Source organism: Rissa tridactyla, chromosome 23 (genome assembly GCF_028500815.1).
Source record: "Rissa tridactyla isolate bRisTri1 chromosome 23, bRisTri1.patW.cur.20221130, whole genome shotgun sequence".
NCBI classification, from domain to species: Eukaryota; Metazoa; Chordata; class Aves; order Charadriiformes; family Laridae; genus Rissa; species Rissa tridactyla.
Genome location: NC_071488.1, coordinates 1,883,342 through 1,901,465, shown reverse-complemented (window position 1 = coordinate 1,901,465; position 18,124 = coordinate 1,883,342). Strand labels below are relative to the sequence as shown.

General features: G+C 50.3%; 1 protein-coding gene across 2 annotated transcripts; it reads right to left on the bottom strand.

Annotated features, from left to right (window-relative positions):
• Window positions 1-5,123: 5,123 nt before the first annotated feature.
• NCSTN (nicastrin) lies at window positions 5,124-18,101 on the bottom strand. 2 transcript variants are annotated; one of them, XM_054182831.1, is made up of 17 exons: window positions 17,943-18,101; window positions 17,607-17,711; window positions 16,126-16,249; window positions 15,513-15,631; window positions 14,309-14,454; window positions 13,969-14,119; window positions 13,445-13,554; window positions 12,455-12,607; window positions 10,957-11,061; window positions 10,703-10,780; window positions 10,398-10,567; window positions 9,080-9,182; window positions 8,713-8,808; window positions 8,122-8,209; window positions 7,833-7,984; window positions 7,325-7,537; window positions 5,124-5,825 (listed from the first exon to the last, which is right to left on the bottom strand). In XM_054182831.1, the coding sequence occupies exons 1-17, from the start codon at window positions 18,064-18,066 to the stop codon at window positions 5,703-5,705; spliced, it is 2,160 nt and encodes a 719-aa protein (XP_054038806.1). In that variant the 5' UTR covers window positions 18,067-18,101; the 3' UTR covers window positions 5,124-5,702. The 2 variants fall into 2 exon arrangements, with proteins under 2 accessions (XP_054038806.1, XP_054038807.1); XM_054182832.1 differs by lacking the exon at window positions 8,713-8,808.
• Between the last annotated feature and the right edge of the window lie 23 nt (window positions 18,102-18,124).

Below are 18,124 nucleotides of genomic sequence, written 5' to 3'. Positions count from 1 at the left end.
ACAGGACAAGGGGCAACGGGCACAAACTGGAACACGGGAAATTCCATCTGAACACGAGGGTGGCAGAGCCCTGGCACAGGCTGCCCAGAGAGGTGGTGGAGTCTCCTCCTCGGGAGAGATTCCAAACCCGCCTGGATGTGACCCTGTGTGACCTGCGCTGGGTGACCCTGCTCTGGCAGGGAGGGTGGGACGAGATGATCTCCAGAGGTCCCTTCCGACCCCCACCAGCCTGTGACGCGGGGACGGGACTCCTCCCAGATTCGTGCAGGGCGAGGTACAGGAATGGGGCTGATTTTGGAGGACGGTCAGGAGAAAAGCAAGGCAGAGATCCCTGGGTTTCTACTCCTGGCTTGGCACCTTGTGGCCAAAAAAAGCCATCAGCAGGTAGCAAATTAGTTCATGTACGATGGGAAAGGTGGTTCCAGGGTCTGTCTGATCTTCTCCAGGGCTGTCGTGCCAGCACCGGGCTCACCAGCGCCGAGAGGAGATGGGAACAGGCGCAGAGCTGCAGCTTCAGGAGCAAAACACAGCGCGAGGTGCAGACAGGCAACTGCCCCTGGGAGCAGCTGCCCCAGCCCTCGCTGGCGTCAGGAGCCTGTTTATTTTGAGGAGCCGTTCAGCAAGACTTGCTGGAAGTTGCATCACCCCTTTTTTCCCCTGGCAGAGGGCTGCAGAACTTGCTTCTCCCAGGCTCCAGCTCCTGAGGGTGAATTTGCCCTTGGCTGCTTAGCTGCTTTCTCCTTTCTTCCCTCTTTCTTTGGTCAAGCCTTGAGTAGGGGGGAGCTGGCAGAACCCCCGTCCCATAAACCATCGGTAAAACTGACCTGCTGAACCCAGTGCCCAGAAGATACCAAGCGCTTGGACAGAACTCAAAGCTGTCCAGCATCTCTACGCGGCAGGAAGAACTGGTTCAACCAGGAATGATGTAAACCAACCTCAAAATGTACTAGCTCTGGAAGAAATTCAAGTACTCGTGCTTTAGAACGGCAAGCCAAAGTCTTAAGAGCCAGAAGAGAACGTTTTCCCGGTACCTGAACTTGACTGCGATGCTGGAGTGAGCTTTTGTCTCCTCTGCTGACCGTGCTAGAGACACGGTAACCTCTGTGGGCTGGGAGAGTATTTGAAATCACTGCAGCGAGGGTAGCCAGGAGAAATCTCTCAAAGCCAGAAAACAGCGAGGTATCTCTCGATGGGACTTGTTTCCCAGCTGGACTATGTCCTCCTGGACCAGCCGCGACAGCTGGGAGCAGCGTTTGCCGCATCCCTTCCCTAGACCCAGAGGCAGCCAGGGCTATTCTGCTGCGAGCCACCGCTTCAAAGACAACCAGACGCAGGGCTGGAAAGTTGTTCGCTTTCCATACGTTTTGCCTAATTTCCCCATGCAAACTTTTCTAATTATCAAAGCAAATGGGTTTTTGACTGGGGAATTCTCTCGTTCGCGCCAGCCTACCTTAAAGGCGGCCATACCACCGGCTCTGCGCTGGCACCCAGCGCAACTTCGGCTCTCCCTTATTTAGCCAGCACACATCGACATACACGTAGCTGCTGCTCAGGACTCAGTGATTTCATTTCTATCGCAAAGATAAAACTAAATCCACGGATATACCAACATTCAAGCTACTTTCCACATTAATTTACTGAGAAGGCACTTATTCCCCGTTGCTTATTAGCATTAGGGATGCTCTAATTAATGCACATAATCTCAGGAGTGATGGGGGAAAGTGTATCAGGGGAGTTATCAACTTTAAGGTTGGCGCAGCTGAGGACAGCTGCTGCCGTACCAGGATGGGCAGGAGGAACCGGAGACACAACTCACCCCCCGAACCAAAGGCTTTGTACGAAGGAAGATACGCAAAAGGCCGCCCTGTTTCGTTTTTAAAGCGGGGACACGAATCTACTGCAGATAACTGTACTCAGACTGAAGGCACGGAAAGGATGGCTTAAGAGTGAGCTTTTCCAGGGCTGAGACACGAACTCTGGGCTTCAAGCAGCCGACAGCAGCTCCCTGAGGGGCAGTGATTTAGCTTTAGTACACAAAGGCAGCAAAGGCTTCCCCGCTCCCAGCGGAGGGGAACGAGCACTCCCAAATCCACTGTCAGCTCTTTGTTTGAAGATCAGGAGTGAGACTAAACGACTGAACAGGTCACGGAGATCCAGATTCCCCCCCAACGTGCCCCACTTACGATCCAGGGAGGGATGCAGGTGAATGTAAGACCTTTCTGCATGGTCTTTTTTCTGCATAAAATGGGATTTCTTTCTCCATCACGCGAAACCCGGCTCCTTTCACCAACAGTAGCTTTAGTTTTAGCAAAACACCTTCGTATTTCAAGTCCTGGTCACCTCAAGGTCTCAAGAGCATCTTGTCACCCCTCTGAAAAAGGGCAGTAGCGGGGTCGGTGTCACTGGTGAGCGAAGGGCACCGTGAGGGGACGGCCAGCGGCCGCAGCCGGGCTGGGAGGAGAAACCTGGGGACCAGGACTCACTCCCGTAGCTCATTTACTTCCCAGACGGATCCCGCACTCCTCTTTCCCCCCTACCCCCTCTCATCCCGCACTCAGGCCCGATTCCCCGGAGAGGGGGAGGCTCAGGTCTGCACGGCACAAGCCTCATCATCAAAAGCCAGCTGAGCAAAACCAATTTACTGACCGTGGCAAAACACAAGGAGGAGGGCTGGAAACACGGAAAGGCTGCTGCCTTTCCTCCTGCGCCTCCGCGCAGCGACGCTGCTGGCACCAGGAGAGTTGGAGGGACACACAGGGTAAATTTTGGGCTGAGAGTCAAGCGAAGATTTGCGGCGTTCTCCAGCCTTGGCAGCGGGAGGGGAAATGTGTCTCTGCCGCAGCGTTTGCCAGCCTTGTCCCCTTGCTTCTCCCCCCCTTTTGTCAGCCACTGATAGGAGGGTTGCTCATCCCAGTGGCCACAGGGGAGACCTGTTGGCCATCCAAGGAGCGGCGTAGGCACAGGCAACAGAGACAGCTGTTTGTTCGCCTCGCCAGAGAGCAGCTCCGAACAAAAAGCTGGGAGGGGAAAATGGGGCTGGGAGTGGCAAAAGGGTTTATTTCTATTTGTATGGGGAAAATAAGGAGGGGAAAAAAAAAAATAAAAATATTCCAAGCAAAAGCCTTCAGGGGAAAAAGGAAAAAAAGCCCAAACCCAAGCACAGAATCTAGATTTGAAAGATGGGAGATCAGGATGGGAAGGACACATTTTAAATTTGAAAATTACCAAGAATCATAGAACGGTTTTCAGTTGGAAGGGACCTTTAAAGGCCATCTAGTCCAACCCCCTGCCACGGGCAGGGACATCTTCAACCAGATCAGGTTGCACAGAGCCCCGTCCAACCTGGCCTGGAGTGTTCCCAGGGACGGGGCAGCCACCACCTCCCTGGCCAACCTGGGCCAGTGTCTCACCACCCCCAGCGTAACAGGGCTGCTCTCCATCCCTCCATCCCCAGCCTGGGCTGGCACCGGGGGCTGCCCCCACGCAGGGGCAGGACCTTGCACTTGGCCTGGTTGAACTTCATGAGGTTCACATGGAGCCACTTCTCCAGCCTGTCCAGGTCGTTCTGGATGGCATCCCGTCCCTCGGGAGTGTCACCGCACCACTCAGCTTGGTGTCTGCAAACTTGCTGAGGGTGCCCTCCATCCCACTGTCCTTGTCATCGATGAGGATATTGACCAGCGCCGGTCCCAGTACAGACACCTGAGGGACACCACTTGTCACTGATCTCCATCTGGACGTTGAGCCGTTGACCACCACCCTCTGGATGCGACCATCCAACCAATTCCTCATCCACCAAACAGTCCAACTATCAAATCCACATCCCTTCAATGTAGAGAGAAGGATGTTGGGGGGACCGTGTCAAAGGCCTTACAGAAGTCCGGACAGACGACATCCACAGCTCTTCCCTTGTCCCCTGGTGCAGTCACTCCACCACAGACGGCCACTAGATTGAACCCTACGTGTATTGACCCAATTAGCCATCACTGATCCCATCATCTCTCCACACAGCATCTCTCAACCATGAGTTAAGCATTTGCATTTTGATATGTAAAAAAAAAAAAAAAAAAATAAAAAAATATAATAAGCTTACCTTCGTAAAGGAAAAAAAAAATTGTACAAAATTCTCTGCTAGAACGCACGCTCTCTTGAGGTGCTGTGTCTCACCCAAAATACTTCCGTGCACAGAAATAGTCTACTTGGACAAATTCTGGGGAACTGACTTTGTTCTGACAAAGTTGGACTGAGTCCAAGGATTAGGAGTTAGAGGCTACAAAAATCCTTATTGCAAAGACAAGGTATCTCCATGTAAATCGAGATACGGGTTTCTGCAGCATCGCTAGGGGAAATGAAAAGAAACCAGGCACAGAAACATTCCACCAAGTATCAGGAGCAGCTTCCTGACTGCGGGATGCATTAGCAAGTGGAAGAAATCTCCCTCAAGGTAGCACTGAAAGTACAAGGTCTGAACTCCTTTAAAACTCCGGAGCCTATGCCTAGTTGAGAAAAGACTTAAACACAAAAGCCCACTCTGTCCTCTAGGGCAGAGAAAGCGATGTCTGCTTTAGTGCTCGTCAGCTCCGATTTCTGGCATTAATCCCCTCTACTTATTTTTGAGCTCCTCACTTTGGACAACGGCACCATCGCGCCTTGAAATCCTGATTGCTGAAGACCACGTGAATTTTCATACGAAAGAAACAATCAGGACTATTCCAGTGCCTGGTCAATCACAGCCACCAGCCCCGAGAGCCCAGTCTTGCTGGGCGCTAAGGAATAGCACCGAAGCAAACAAAGTGCGGGAGCGTGCTCATTAAAACACGTGTTTATTATACCAGCGCCCAGGGATCGACTGAGATCAAGGTACCATCGTACAAAGCCCCGTTTGGAGCGACGAGCCATCCCTGCCTTGGAGAGCTTGCACTCTAAACAACAGCGAGTTCATTCCCTGTCCTGTCTGAGGGCACCGCGTCCTTCTTTCGTCCGGCTGTACGAAAAATTCCAAGTTTCAACGCGAGTCAACCAACAAATCAAACAAACTCTTGTGTCTCCCGAGACCAAAACATATTGCAACACCCAGCGGTTTTGGCCCTTTTGGCACCAACTAAGACAAAACAGGCAACGGGTTAATTTGTAAGGGGAGATTTTTTTAATTAAACAGAACTATTTATATATATACAAAACCCAGAAAATATTGCACCATTAAAAACCAGGACATTTTACATCTAATCATCTGTTGAACACACCTTGCCCTCCCTGCATCGTAGTATACACAGATTCACAGCAACTGTTGGACGTTAACAGGCAGCCTGTGCTGGCAGACACCACGGAGATCTGCTGGTCCACGTACATCCCAGAGAAAATACCTTTACCCTTTCCACCCTCGCCTTCATTTAGGGAACGCATCCATCCCATCGTCGTCTCAGCGGCGTTCAGGACCAATCCTCTCAAGTTGCTCAGAAGTAAGAACAAATTAACAAGAAAGGCTTCGGGACCGTCTCGGTCACAGTTTCTTTAGGGCTTGGTCGGCACGGTTTTCTGGGAAAGTCTCTTACTTTTTTGGGCTCAGTCCTCAGAACCCGAGCACGGGAGCTCTGGAGAGAGCCACTCGCGTCCCTATCCAGGGGGAGGGGCATTCCAGTGTACTTTTTATCTTTGACAATTGTAATCCAAGGGCTAAGACTTCTCCAGCCCCGAGAGCATCTTCAGTAAGCCACAGCCCCAGGGTCCCGCGGGATGCTAAAAAGTACATCTGCTTTGGCGTTGATAAAGTATGTGGCGAGGAGGGAGATGATCAGAATGGCAATGCCCACAACCAAAGTGATTATCTAGGAAGGGATGAGAAACACTCAGTGTCATTGTTACAGACACAGACCTGCAGCACCTCAGAGAATTTGCATCGAACGGGGGGGGGGTCTCTGTCAGAAAGCTACAGAGACCAGCCGAGGCACTGTGTACACTGAAATAAGAAGATACGCCGAGGACCTTACAGCCTCAGGGCAAAAGCAACGGGATCAGGTCAGCTTTCATTATTGAGAGTTCACACAAACCGATGTTTAAGAGAAAAGGTAAGAGAGTTGTTTCACGGATAAAGAACGTATCACGTTTCAGAGTCGCATGCGCATTGCAAAGATTTTTAGCGAGCGTTTAATGTTACACCTTGGCTACTCCTGCACGAACTGTCATCCCCGCCAGCAAAGAGCTGTAACTGCCTTCAAGACGCACAGCTGCTGGCAGAATCATCTGTCAATAGCCTTTGAATAACTGAGATTCGCTCCCGCTCAGCACCTTTCCTGAAGCCTAAGTGCCAGACCAGTCTAAGGTCTCCGTAGATTCCCTCCTTCAACCCTTCTCCTTGGTGGGACTGCCATCCCCAGTCTCCCCCACATCAATCATAGAGCAGCTCCCATACAGCAGCCAGACACTCATGTGCTCCTACAACGCTCTCACTACGTTTTGTATCGGGTCAGCACTTCAGGGATGGCTGGGCTCAAACTGTGCATCTCCAGGTCACCAGTATCTACTGGGCTGTAACGGGTCGAGAGACACAGGCCGGGCATTGCGCTCGCCTGCCAGCGTTAAAAAGGCCCAGTGCCACACAAACAAATTGCTCAGATTTCAAATAACCATCCGAGAGATACGATTGCTGGGCTTGGGCTTGCGTGGCCTTTGGGTGGCACATGATGACGCTGGGGAGTCTGTTGTGACAGGGTATGACATCATTAACAGCCAACCAGAGGGCATGAGACAGTCCCAAAGTGACTGTACGCTTAACCCTTATTCTGCTGGCGCTTAAACCGCATCACCCCCAGCCAAGGGCGGCTTGGAATCCGAGATGCCGAAACAACAGCAGCTTTTGTTTGGGAAGGTTTGTGCACAAGTTATTTCTGCGTTGTTGAGAGGGGACTCGGACCGCAGGAAGCAAGACTGGGGCTGCACATCAGCCAAACCAGCCAGATTCACTGGCTTGGCCTTCCTGTGCTTGGGGAAGGGGTTAAGACTCCTGTCACTTCTATCTTTTATTCACAGAGCTCAGCCTGCTCCTGGGACTCTTGATTATTCTGCACTGTCTCAGCCTCAGCGACCACATTATTAACCCACAAATGGCTGGAGGTGGTAGGGTTGTCACCAGCCAGGCACCCTTGGCTCCCTCATTTTCAAGGATCGAAGCCCGGCTGTTCTTAAGTGGGGAGCTCACACAGGATGATGGCACATCTCATAACAAACTCCGAACTGTTTCTCCAGCTCTCAGATGTCATTCACAGCTAGACGCATTTTTTTTTTTTTCCCCCCCTCTACTTTCTTTTTCTGACCTGTACAAACTCACCTCTAGCTCCTTGCTGGCTACCAGAAATATTCGGGCACGGATCTCTTTCCACCGACTCTCCGTCCACGTGGAGTACTCTGTAGATCCCCACTGCCTCAGCTCGAAGGCCGGAGAGAGTGCTTTGCTTAGGCGAACAGTGGACCGAACACAGTAGGGGACTCGCGAGGTTGAGTTGGGGTCCAGAGAACCCTGCACCCAGGCATATTCGTACATCTGGAAAGAAAACGGGAGAGTAAGAGACAGCAAACAGACACTAGCAAATAATGAGACCGCTCCCTTGTTCTGGAACCTTACCCACGTATCTGGGGAGAGAGAAAGGGGCTTTACTGCCTGTTCTCACTGTAAGGGGATCCTTTTGCCCACTCCTCCCTTGCCTCCTTGTTTGAGAAGTTTCCCAGTTCTCCCATGTGTTATTACGAGCAACAGAAAGCATCCCTAACCCGCTTTCCTCAAAGGCAAATCGGACAGATCTGTCCTTAGCTCTCATCCCGCTCCAATGGCTACTCACCTCTTTCTCACTGCTGGGTGTTTTTTCAGGGCTGAGGCACTCTTCCTTGGTGAGGTTAACAACAGTGCCCGTCAGGTTGGCCAGGACATACTGTACAAGGTAGGTGGTGTTCACAGGGCTGGAAACGGCAACGTAATGTTGGGGAACATCACCTGGAACAGCGAGAGAAATGGGACTGGCGGGGAGATGGCCAGAAGCAGGCAATGTTAGCGTGGCGCTGTAGAAAGCTGCCAGGTAACATATGGGGTCAAACCCAGTCCTGTGTTCTTCTTCCCTACATTGCTCTTACCCAGAATTCCTTTTATGTCTGGTTTGATGATGGACTGAAACCAGGAATTGTTCATTTTAATCAGAAACCCATAGAGCATTCGAGAGACCTGGAAAGAGATGGAAATTGGTTTAGATACAAAGTGGAGAGAAAACATCTTACCAGCTATTTGGTGGACAGATGTTTCCCACTACAAGGGCCAAGAACACAGCAAAGGAGAGACCATACACCACAATTGCATGGAATTCAGGACTGAGATGTGAAAACTGGGTTTGATTCCAGCTCCACTGGCTCCTTAGGTGATCCCTGTGGCACACATCGCCATTTCACCTCGGCTTCCTCTTCTGCTTCGTGGAACGAGGATAAAAGGAGCTCTGTTTTATACAGCGCTCGTGAAGCTTAATGCCTGCCCTGCGAGCAAGAGGCAAGGAACTGGAGAAGGGGGAAAGTTTTTTCATTCAGCTGTGGTGGGGAAAAGGGAGAAGGGGGAGGCAAAGCCCTCACCGAGACAGACAGGACAGCATGCTGTGTAAACACATATAAACAGAGACAGAAGGGAGGTACGTGAGGGCTCATCAGAGATGCCAGGGACTCAATTCCATCTGCTCGTACCGTTTTTGGATCTGCCTGAATAGCAGAGGTGTTGTTGGCTCCCCCCGCAAGCCGGTAGAGAGCACGGGCGACCACTGTGGCAACTTCTGCCAGGGACTGCAAAGGAAGAGCGCTCTGTGTTAATCAAGATAGGCAGATCCAGCAAAACAAGCGAGGAGAGCAAGCCAGAATCGACACATCCATCAAAACGCTTACACCGTGCTAGCATTTGAGTGCCGACCGCCTTTGTCCCTGTACAAAGCACTCCCACCTTCTTTCTGCCCTTTTTGGAAACGGCTTTCCCCCCTCTCCCCACAACCCTGCTTCTACCCGCACCTACCCAAAGCCACCCCAGATACAGCAGCTAAAGGAAATGCAAAGTAGGAACCTTGGCTGTGTCTGTGACATATTCCAACATCTCCTCGGGGCTAAGGCCCTCAGGGTATTGCATCCGGATGTTCTCTGGAGTGTCGTACATGCTCTGGTAGTATCTGAAAAGAAGGAGGCAAACAGAGGTTGGGGAGGGGCAGAAAGAAACCACAGGGCATGGAATTCAATTCAGAGTGTGCCTAAAGCAAACAGTGGGAGCAGTCTCTGGGGAGCAGAGATCCAGGCCTGCCAAAGCACTGCCCTGCCACACGCTCCTTAAACCATTTAATGAGGCTTTATAATTAACTTGGCCCTTCCACAGCTTCTCCCATCTGAGGATCTCCAAGCAATTTACAAGCTGTGATTAGCTTTCAGGTGGGCGACAGCCCAATCTATTAAATGGGTAGAGAAACTGAGGCAAGGACAAGCCATGCAGAAGGTCTCCTGGGAAGAGGGCTTTTGATGCAAGTCGCGCCAGTGGATTTTATTAATGCCTTCTCTTGAAGGCAGTGAGGAATTCCAAGTGAACTCTATGAGATTTACACCAATGCATCTGCAGCGCACGCAGCTGAACTGGGCTGAAAGCCCACCGCATGCTCCACGCACCTGACGTTCCCAGCCAACCTGGGACTGATCCCCCCCAGTCTAAAGACAGGTCCCACAGCAGGGAGTTGTGCTTTCTTCCACCCAAGCTCTTCTTACCCCTTTAGAGCAGTGCAGATTTAAGAGTGAAAGGGAAGCTACTTCTCCTTGATTGCTACCGAGATTCTCAGAAGCAGCAGGGAAGCACAGAAAAGGAAGGGAAAGAGACAATTTGAAGAGTTGAGGGAAGAGGGGAGGGGCATATGTCTGTCCTCTACCCTACATTTCCACTGCCAAAGTGGAGGAGGAGCAGGGGATCCTCAAGGAACATGCTGTGGTAGGGTCATGTGGGGTGACTAAAAGTGCCTTTTCCAACGCCTGGGGCTTTCTGCCATCAGAAATAGAAAGCTATATTTAAAAAAAAAAAAAAAAAAAAAAAAAAGCTGCTAGCTTCTGGAAGAACAGATGAGGCTTAGGCACGCTCAGTTGCCATTTGCTCACCTCTGGCTTCTAGCCAGCTGTGGGGAACATTTTCTGTACAAAACTCGATTTCTTTCGGTTGTCAGAATAATTATGTTGCGCTTGTTCAATTACATGGCACATGTTTGCTCCTCCGCTCCCCCCGGAGTGCCGCTCTACATGTATGTTAGGCAGCACCCCCCTGGCAGAGGCGTTGCGGGAGCTCAGATGCCCTCTGCCGGCTCCGCTGCCTTCGGCTGTGGGCCACCCTCTGCCCCTCCACCCCGAAGAAGTACCTGTTCTGGAAGGCAGTTTTGTGGTCAGTTAGGACCACTCCGGGGATGTGCCGGGCCCGAAGGAAGCGCTGGAAGGAAGACGGGGGAAGAGGCTGCGAATATCCAGCTTCCTGCAAAGTCACGTTTGCTCCCATGCTGCTATTACTCAGAATATCTAGCAAGTTTCTAACCTGCAAGAAGAGAAAACAGCACTGTTCCGCTGTTCTTTTGGATGTGTGGATGTCTCTGGAAAGGTTAACTTGCAGCGCGCTAAAGATGCCACAGCATTTTGTAGAAATGAATGACTACAGATTGCTTTCTATTACCTGCACTTCAACAGATTCATTCATCCGAGAGACGGGGTCTGTATGCATCCATAGAATTGAGTCATTCCTTAGAGCCACCTTCAAGAAAAAACACAAAACGTCCCAAGTACACAACTGGACATCATTGAATCTTGCAGAGCAGCAAAGTCCAGTCCCAGGAATAATCGAAAACAATGAAAGGCTGACTGGGAAAACCACAGCTAAATTATCCCAGAGAAACAGGGAATAAAAAGGTCCCCTAACTTATCCCACACCTGATTCAACTCCACAAATGAATGAATGTTGTCCAAGCGCAGAGGAAACTTGTCTTTTTCCATATCATACACCATGCGCGAACTGCCAATGTAATCAAAGGTCTCCTGCAAGGGGAAAAAAGAAAATAATCATACATGAATCACACAGGGATATCTGCGTGGCACAACAAACAGCAATATTAGAGAGGCTGAGGTGGAGCAAGACCAAGAGTTCGAGGGCCAACTACTGCACCAAGCATTTCTGAAGGTGCGCGTAGCCTGGCACACACTAAAAGACCAAAGTAAATATTACTTTGTGCCTGGCTCCAAAGACAAAGGTATCGTAGGATGGAGCAAAGGACAAAAAGGAAGGCAAGGAGCAAAAAAACCAGGGGACAGCTATCGAATTCCACAAGTAAGAAAGGCACAGGGGCAAAGTAAGACTTAAGCAAGCACCGATATCTTGCAAGATACTGTTACTAACAGCAGAGAGGCATTAATATAGCCTTCAATCTGGCACAAGCCATCCTCTTTGCGTTTTCATAAAGAGGACAGCAAGACAGGGAAAAGAGCAATCCTCCATTCCAGGAATTAAACATATGAAGCTTTCCTGAAAGGAGGGGTGTCCGTTTCCCTGCAAAAAAAGGAGGGAAGGCCAGAAGACAGACATGAGTTTGTCAAGGGAGCTGTAAGAAGCTGAGCATTGCCTGGGGAAGAATAGGCACCCCCAAGACGAGAAACTCCATGACAAAGAAGGGCAATGAAGCCAGCCACCAGACTTCCCCCCCGACTAATTTACAGCCAAGTCTTCTCATTCCTCCTCCATCCTGGGAGCACGACAGAGAACGTCCGCTCCAGAGCGCTGCACGCCTGTCTCCCCCAGGGAAATTCTGACTAGGGATATATGTGCTGAGGAGGGTGAATGAGGGGAATCACATGGCCACAGCATGGGGCTGTGGGAGCCAGTTTCACAAAACTGCACAAAAGAAGCCATCAGTGCAGATGCCTTGAGGGGAACATCAGCTGTTGGCCATCAGTCCCTCCTCCACAGGCTTGCTCTGCTCTTCCACAGCTGCCAACTCCAGTGCTGGGCTCTCAGAAATGAGCTACGTTTCGCTGCTGTCAACACATATATTTTTAATCTAGCCTTTTCTGGGCTTCATTTCAGAATTTAAAGCCTGGCCATTGCAGTTCATCCCGAACAGGGGTGAGGCAGAGAACAGACATACAGGCAGCCACACTGGGAGGAGACAGGAGGGAAAGCAAAGTTCGAGTCATTCATCCAGAATGAACTGTGGGGCAGAATATGGGCTGCCCCAGTGGAAGCTCCATCTGCTGTTGTTATCCCAGTGCCATTAAGATCCTGTTCTCACCGAGGGAGCGGAGAGAACCAGGGTGTGGGGACGCAGACAAATGACTCTGCACAAAGAATAGGGGAAAAAGTTCATCTGCAGGGAGCCATGGGCTGATTCGCTATCTTAGAACAAGCCAAACGGTGGAGCGATGCCGCTGCTCTTACCCCTTGGAAGAAGGTGAACATGATATTTCTTTGCAGCGAATGAATATCTGATGCTTTATGAACGGCTTCAGCAGCGGCCAAGTGGGTTACAAAAGAAGAGACAGCACTCTCTGCCCCAGGTGCGATGTTCCAGAAGAAGGAATGGCTGTCAATCTGTAAGCATGAACAGGAGGTGTAAGCAATGTGCGCGCATACAGAGAAATATTCTATTGGGAAAGGAAATCTATCACCTCCCTCCTATCCCACTCATCCTACCGATAAGGGAACCGCCAAAGCACCTGGCTTAATGAAACTTAAAATACCAATTGCTCTGCTGTGGCAGTCCTGAGGCCTCAGAGCCCTGCCACCACCACCCCCCCTCAGCCCTGACCTGAAAACTGAGATTATCTGAAGTATGCCATAATTTTAGTGCTAGCATCACTGCTCAGCACGGGGCTCCGAGGTGGTGACAAAATGGAGTTTTGAACCAGCATCTCTGGAGGGCGTAAAGTGACTGTGAAACAGGCTGCCAGACGGGGAAGTGAACGTCTTTCTCAGCTCTGACACTGACTCACTGCTCGACACACAACAAAATTCGCCATGTGATTCGGCCTCTCCCTCCCAAGAAGTACGGGTGAGCCAACTACGCTGCCTCCCTCTCTGCAACACGTTTTAAGGATGTGAAATATATTAGGGAAGCAGGACAGATAGGCTAACTATTTCTACTGGTCTGGTTCCATTAGTGAAGAAAACGCTGAAAAAAGTCCCATATAACAAGACAGAAAGAAATAAACATAATGCAGATCTCCTTATATTGAAACAATAGGTAAACCCGCCAACTAAAAGGCTCATACTTGCAGAAACATAACAGTCAGTCAGATCTAAAAGGTCTGGAACATGGAAATAAATGAAAATATATAAGACAAGTATATTCCCATGAGACTCGAAGCCCACATCTTTCCAGAATCCTTCCAGTCCATGCTCTCCAAAGGAAGATTAAGAGATACCTACTCGTGTAGCGACAATAATAACTTCCTTCTCAGGATCGACTTTCCCAGAGGAATTGATGGGTTGCAAGGTGCTCCACACATTGTAATCGAGAAGGGGATCACATACAATCTCTAGGAAGCAGAAACAACGTTGCTTGAGCTGAGAACACAGCAGTGCCAAGTGAGAAACGAGCTTTCTGGTCAGCTGTTGCTCACCAGTGGTTCGAGCAGAGGAGCAAACTTCTGCTCAGCAGGGATTTCAACTCACGTACGCGCCGTTTAATGGAGCAGGAACCTCAGAGCACATTACAGAGCAGATATTAGGTACCTCTGCAGCAGATATTAGGTACCTTTCTCAGCCAGCATCTGTTTCACATATTATTTTCTAAACCGATGACAAACATAGCCCCGAATTACTTTGAAAAGGCTCAGTTGGCAAGCTGAGGAAACTCTAAAATTTTCTTTCCTTTGCACGACTGTATTCCACTGGGATTTTTACCACCAGCCTTATCCCGCATCGTGACAAGGGAAGAGGAATCCGCTCACCTGGATTAATGCTGAAGGTGCTTTGGAGGGAGCTGCGCCTCATGCAGGTAACGGTGCTGGTGACAGCGTGCATATGGGAAAACAGCTGCATGGCACAGAGAGGGTACTCGGGGACGGATCCCTCACGAGGGACATTATGGTCTTGGTAACACTGGATGGAAATTAAAATCATTATAAAACTCAGCCTTTCTGTCATAGCATTGCGTACCGCATATTAAATCAGACCATACGTTTTTACTGTAGATTTCAACATCTGAGCTGAGAAAAAACAAAACTTCTGCCCCCTTTTCCTGAACTGTGCAGCAGTTCCCCTCTCCTCCTCATTAAGGAAGTGCAGTACCTGCTTAATCACTTGAGTCTCATTGGCATCTTCAAGAAGAAAAATAGGGAAGTCAAAATCCTCATATGAAAGCCCGCTCCCCACAGGATTCCACACAGTCTTATTGCAGTGTGCAAACTGAGGGCCATAATCTTTGGAATAGACACCTGGAAACAGAAAAAAATGGACAAATCTGAGCCTGCAAGAGAATAAGAGACTGCAGGAGAGGTAGGGCCTGCGGAGAAAATAGCAGCAACTACAGAATGAGCCCCATTATGGGCCGAGGAACCAGCTGACAAAAGCTTGGAGAGATGGAGTTGGTCACTGCGTGCGGCAGAGTGGCAGAGGCAGAGCGGCGTGCCATGCAGAGAGAATGAGAAACATGGATGCTCAGAGCCATCGCAGGCCAGGAGGCTGGCACGAGCACGTGGCGAGCATTTATCACATGCTGAGCGAGTGGAGGAAGCACACAGAGAAACATTATATTGCAAAAGGACGAACACACAAACCCGCATTTTCTGAGCTCATCATGTGCTGGAAGTACCCCAAGGCATCTGTAACGTGCCAATCATTTTAACACCTAAACGCTGCGCAAACAGCACGAAGCAGAGACACGACCAATGCCAGCACGCCGAACTCCTCTCTGGAGCGTACACGGCATCCTTCACAGCAGAAAGCTTTGTGCTAGCTACAGAAGGTGTAGCGATTTCTCCCCCTCAAAGTGCAAGACAGTAAATTTGCTGCGTGAAAAATAGTGACATGAAAACCGAACTGAAACCACCAGGGGAATTCAGGGAGGCAGAATGTAATTTCAAAACGTAGCGACTGGCCCAGACGGAGAGGTTAACACACACTCCACTCAGTCTATGCCAACGCAAGATGCTTTAATGATCACGTGTGGACAAAGCACAAGTTTCACATGGGAAAGAAAACAGAAGTTACAACAAGCCCTCGTGAGGTTTAACGCTTTAGTGACGATGCTGTTTTAGCCAGCTTATCTGACAGCCTTCCCCCAAACACCTGCCCTAGTCCTTCCGAGAAATGATGAGATTCCAGCTCAGAAAAACTACTTCGAAAGAACATTTTGACCCTGTTACCTTAAACGTTTGACGTTAAAGTGTAGCTGCAATTTCAGCTACCCTTTGCTTTTCTTGCTTGGGCTGTCCAATGTAAAGGCACCATTTCTCCTCCTCCTAATGAGGATAAAGACTTAACATTTCCTTACCAAAGCCATCATTGGGGCACTTCAAACCAGGAGAGAATCCCTGGGGAGGGCTGGGTTTGGCAACGGCCACAGCAAGGCCTGACACTCGGGAGGTTCCCTTCAGCTGCAGCATTACCCTCCTGGAAGAGAGAAAACATGAGTGAAATTTTGAATTCGTTAATGAAGAGTTACAATCCAAGACATTACAGTCGAGCACGTGATGATGCTTTTGATCAAAATAACCAACATGCCCCTTTTTCTGCTCAGAACTGCGTAAGATTACGCAGACAGCAACAAGCAGAAAACTTCAGCCACTTCTTTCCCGTTCTGCCCAGGAAGAGATGTGACCAATCTTAATCGTGTTGTTTAATGAACTTTAGTAACTGCTCCAGTGATGAACACGGCACGAGAATTTGCACAGAGCAGAGCTCTTCTAACAGCAAAACAGCGCATTTAAGAAGAAATAAAATCAAGGACTAAAACACAGTAAACCCACAAATATAATTCAGCGCAGTCAGGGCTGATTCTACCATCTGTCACTTGAAAAATGACATTTTCATCACCAGATTAGGGACCCATATTGGTCTGCTGGGCTCCAGTCACCCTGGGAAGGCAACAACAGATGACGACTGACCTGTTGAAGAGGTTCCCATCCAGCAGAATCATGTAGGGTGGGTGGGGGCCGTCAGCAAGCACCCACTTCAGGTCCTCCTCCTTCTCAACCACATGGATCACCCCCGTGTCTCCGCTGATGGAGGCTGGGGAAAGAGAGCGTGTCCTTCATGTTTCACAGTGATCTACTTTGTTCGCGCTCCCAAACCATCCCAGAATAGCAGTATTTTACTGAGGGCTTTAGGGAAGAACAGCTCATGGGCTTAGAGGGCTGGAGGAAACAATTTGGTGAATTGGCACAGAAAAAGGAACAGTGGCTTTCAGTAGCGAAAGAAAAAAAGCTGAACGGCATATGTCAAGCAACAAGCACTTATGCTTTGAAAGCATCTTTTGTTTAAGTACATCAAAGCACTTAAGGACCTTCAGCTAACTAAGCACTATATGGGTCTCCTGTGACTGAAGACAATAAGGAAGGAGAGCAGGAAACAGGCCCTGAGACAGAAGGACGCTCGGAGCAGACAGACACTCAAGGACCACAGCCACGGAAGCAGTTTTTTAAGTGGTCTTAAGCAGTGCTTTAAGAGTAAAGATTGCAAATTCAGAAACGGAGACCTCAAAGACAGCTCAGCGCGAGGCACAAGGGGCAAAAGATTGTGACAGCAAAGGCGACTAGCAACAAAGCAGGTCCACCGCTTGTCATTTTGCCTTGTCCCAAAAAAAACAGATGACAGATAAAGCACTTTCATAAGAAGCTACTGATAAAGACAAGCAAAACCCCCACAGTTAGCAACTGGTGTCATTGCTGGAAACCACCTGTGAGCAGGACCGTGTGGAGCTGCCTGCCTGAACACTAGGCTCCCACAGAGGGTGGAAGAGGAGTCAGAGAACCTTGTACCCTCAGTAATCTCACAGACCAAGTGCATCCGTGCTGCCCTGCAGTGGCAGCCGACAACCTCCGCGGCAGGGCGTGGCTGCCTGTGGAAGCAAAACTGAATTGGAAGCCAGCAAAAACACTGACTCACGCTAACTGCAGCCAGGAATGGGGTTCCCTTACCTATCTTTTAATTTTAACAGTCGTGCAGTCCTGCCTTCCCCCTTTCAACATGACAAAAACAACCTACAAAGTTAACCAGCCCTGCACCAGCAGCTCAACCAAACCCTCTGCTCCCTTCAGACATCACCATCTCACTTATTCGCTCCCTGCTCCCTTTCTCTCCTACCTCGTTAACCCCAGCATGGTCTGCAGCGCTCCCAGCTTTGCCTCGCCCCCCTAGAAGCTGTGGCTTGCTTTTATCCTGTGTGTGCACTAACAGCATGAGCTCAAAATGCTGCTCTCTGCCTTGGCAGGGATTTTCGAGGTCTGCAGGAACAGTCTCTAAGGTCTCCACCCCTCAATTTAGCAGGAACAGGTCAGAATATTCAGAGTTACCGAAGCACAATTGGAAAAGGGCAAACGGCGCTGAGAACAAGGGCAATATTGATCTAAGCAACAGCTGTACTCACACTGGCAGCCGATCTGGTGCGTGGCGTTCAGGAGGCGAACGCACGGCGCCGTTTTGTTCAGGGGGATGTAAATCTTCCTCTCAACAGAGTTCCCCCGGCAGCAGCCTGGGGAGAAGACACAGCCCCACCTCAGAGAGGGAACAAACCAGGGATTCCCCGTACCTCAAAAAGCATCTCCTCAAATCAACAGGGGGGAAAGACAAACCCCTCCCCGAGTCAGAGGGGTCGAGCGAGGCCCGCCCTACCTCCGCCTTAGGCGCGGAGCGGCCCCAAACCGGGGGACGCCCTGCCCTACCCTGTCCCGTCCCGTCCCGTCCCTCTCCCGTTCATCCTCACCCACTACCAGCACGGCGAGAAGCAGCCCCCGGAGCAGCCGCCGCCAGACCGGGAGCGGGGCCCAGCAGCTCCCTGCAGCAGCCTCCATCCCCCGGCTGCCCCAGGCTCTCCCCGCCGCCGCCATTTTCCCAGCCCTTCCGCTTCCTCGGGCGCTGCCGGAAGCTACTCTGCACCGACAGGAG

What these genes read in the sequence shown, in the direction of transcription:
- NCSTN (XM_054182831.1), bottom strand. Translation starts at nt 18,066, where the DNA reads ATGGCGGCGGCGGGGAGAGCCTGGGGCAGCCGGGGGATGGAGGCTGCT. An exon ending in AGACTCAAGTGATTAAGCAG is followed by an intron (nt 14,120 to 14,308) that starts GTACTGCACTTC and finishes ATTTCCATCCAG; the next exon opens with TGTTACCAAGACCATAATGT. An exon ending in AAAACTGCCTTCCAGAACAG is followed by an intron (nt 9,183 to 10,397) that starts GTACTTCTTCGG and finishes CCTTCTTTTCAG; the next exon opens with ATACTACCAGAGCATGTACG.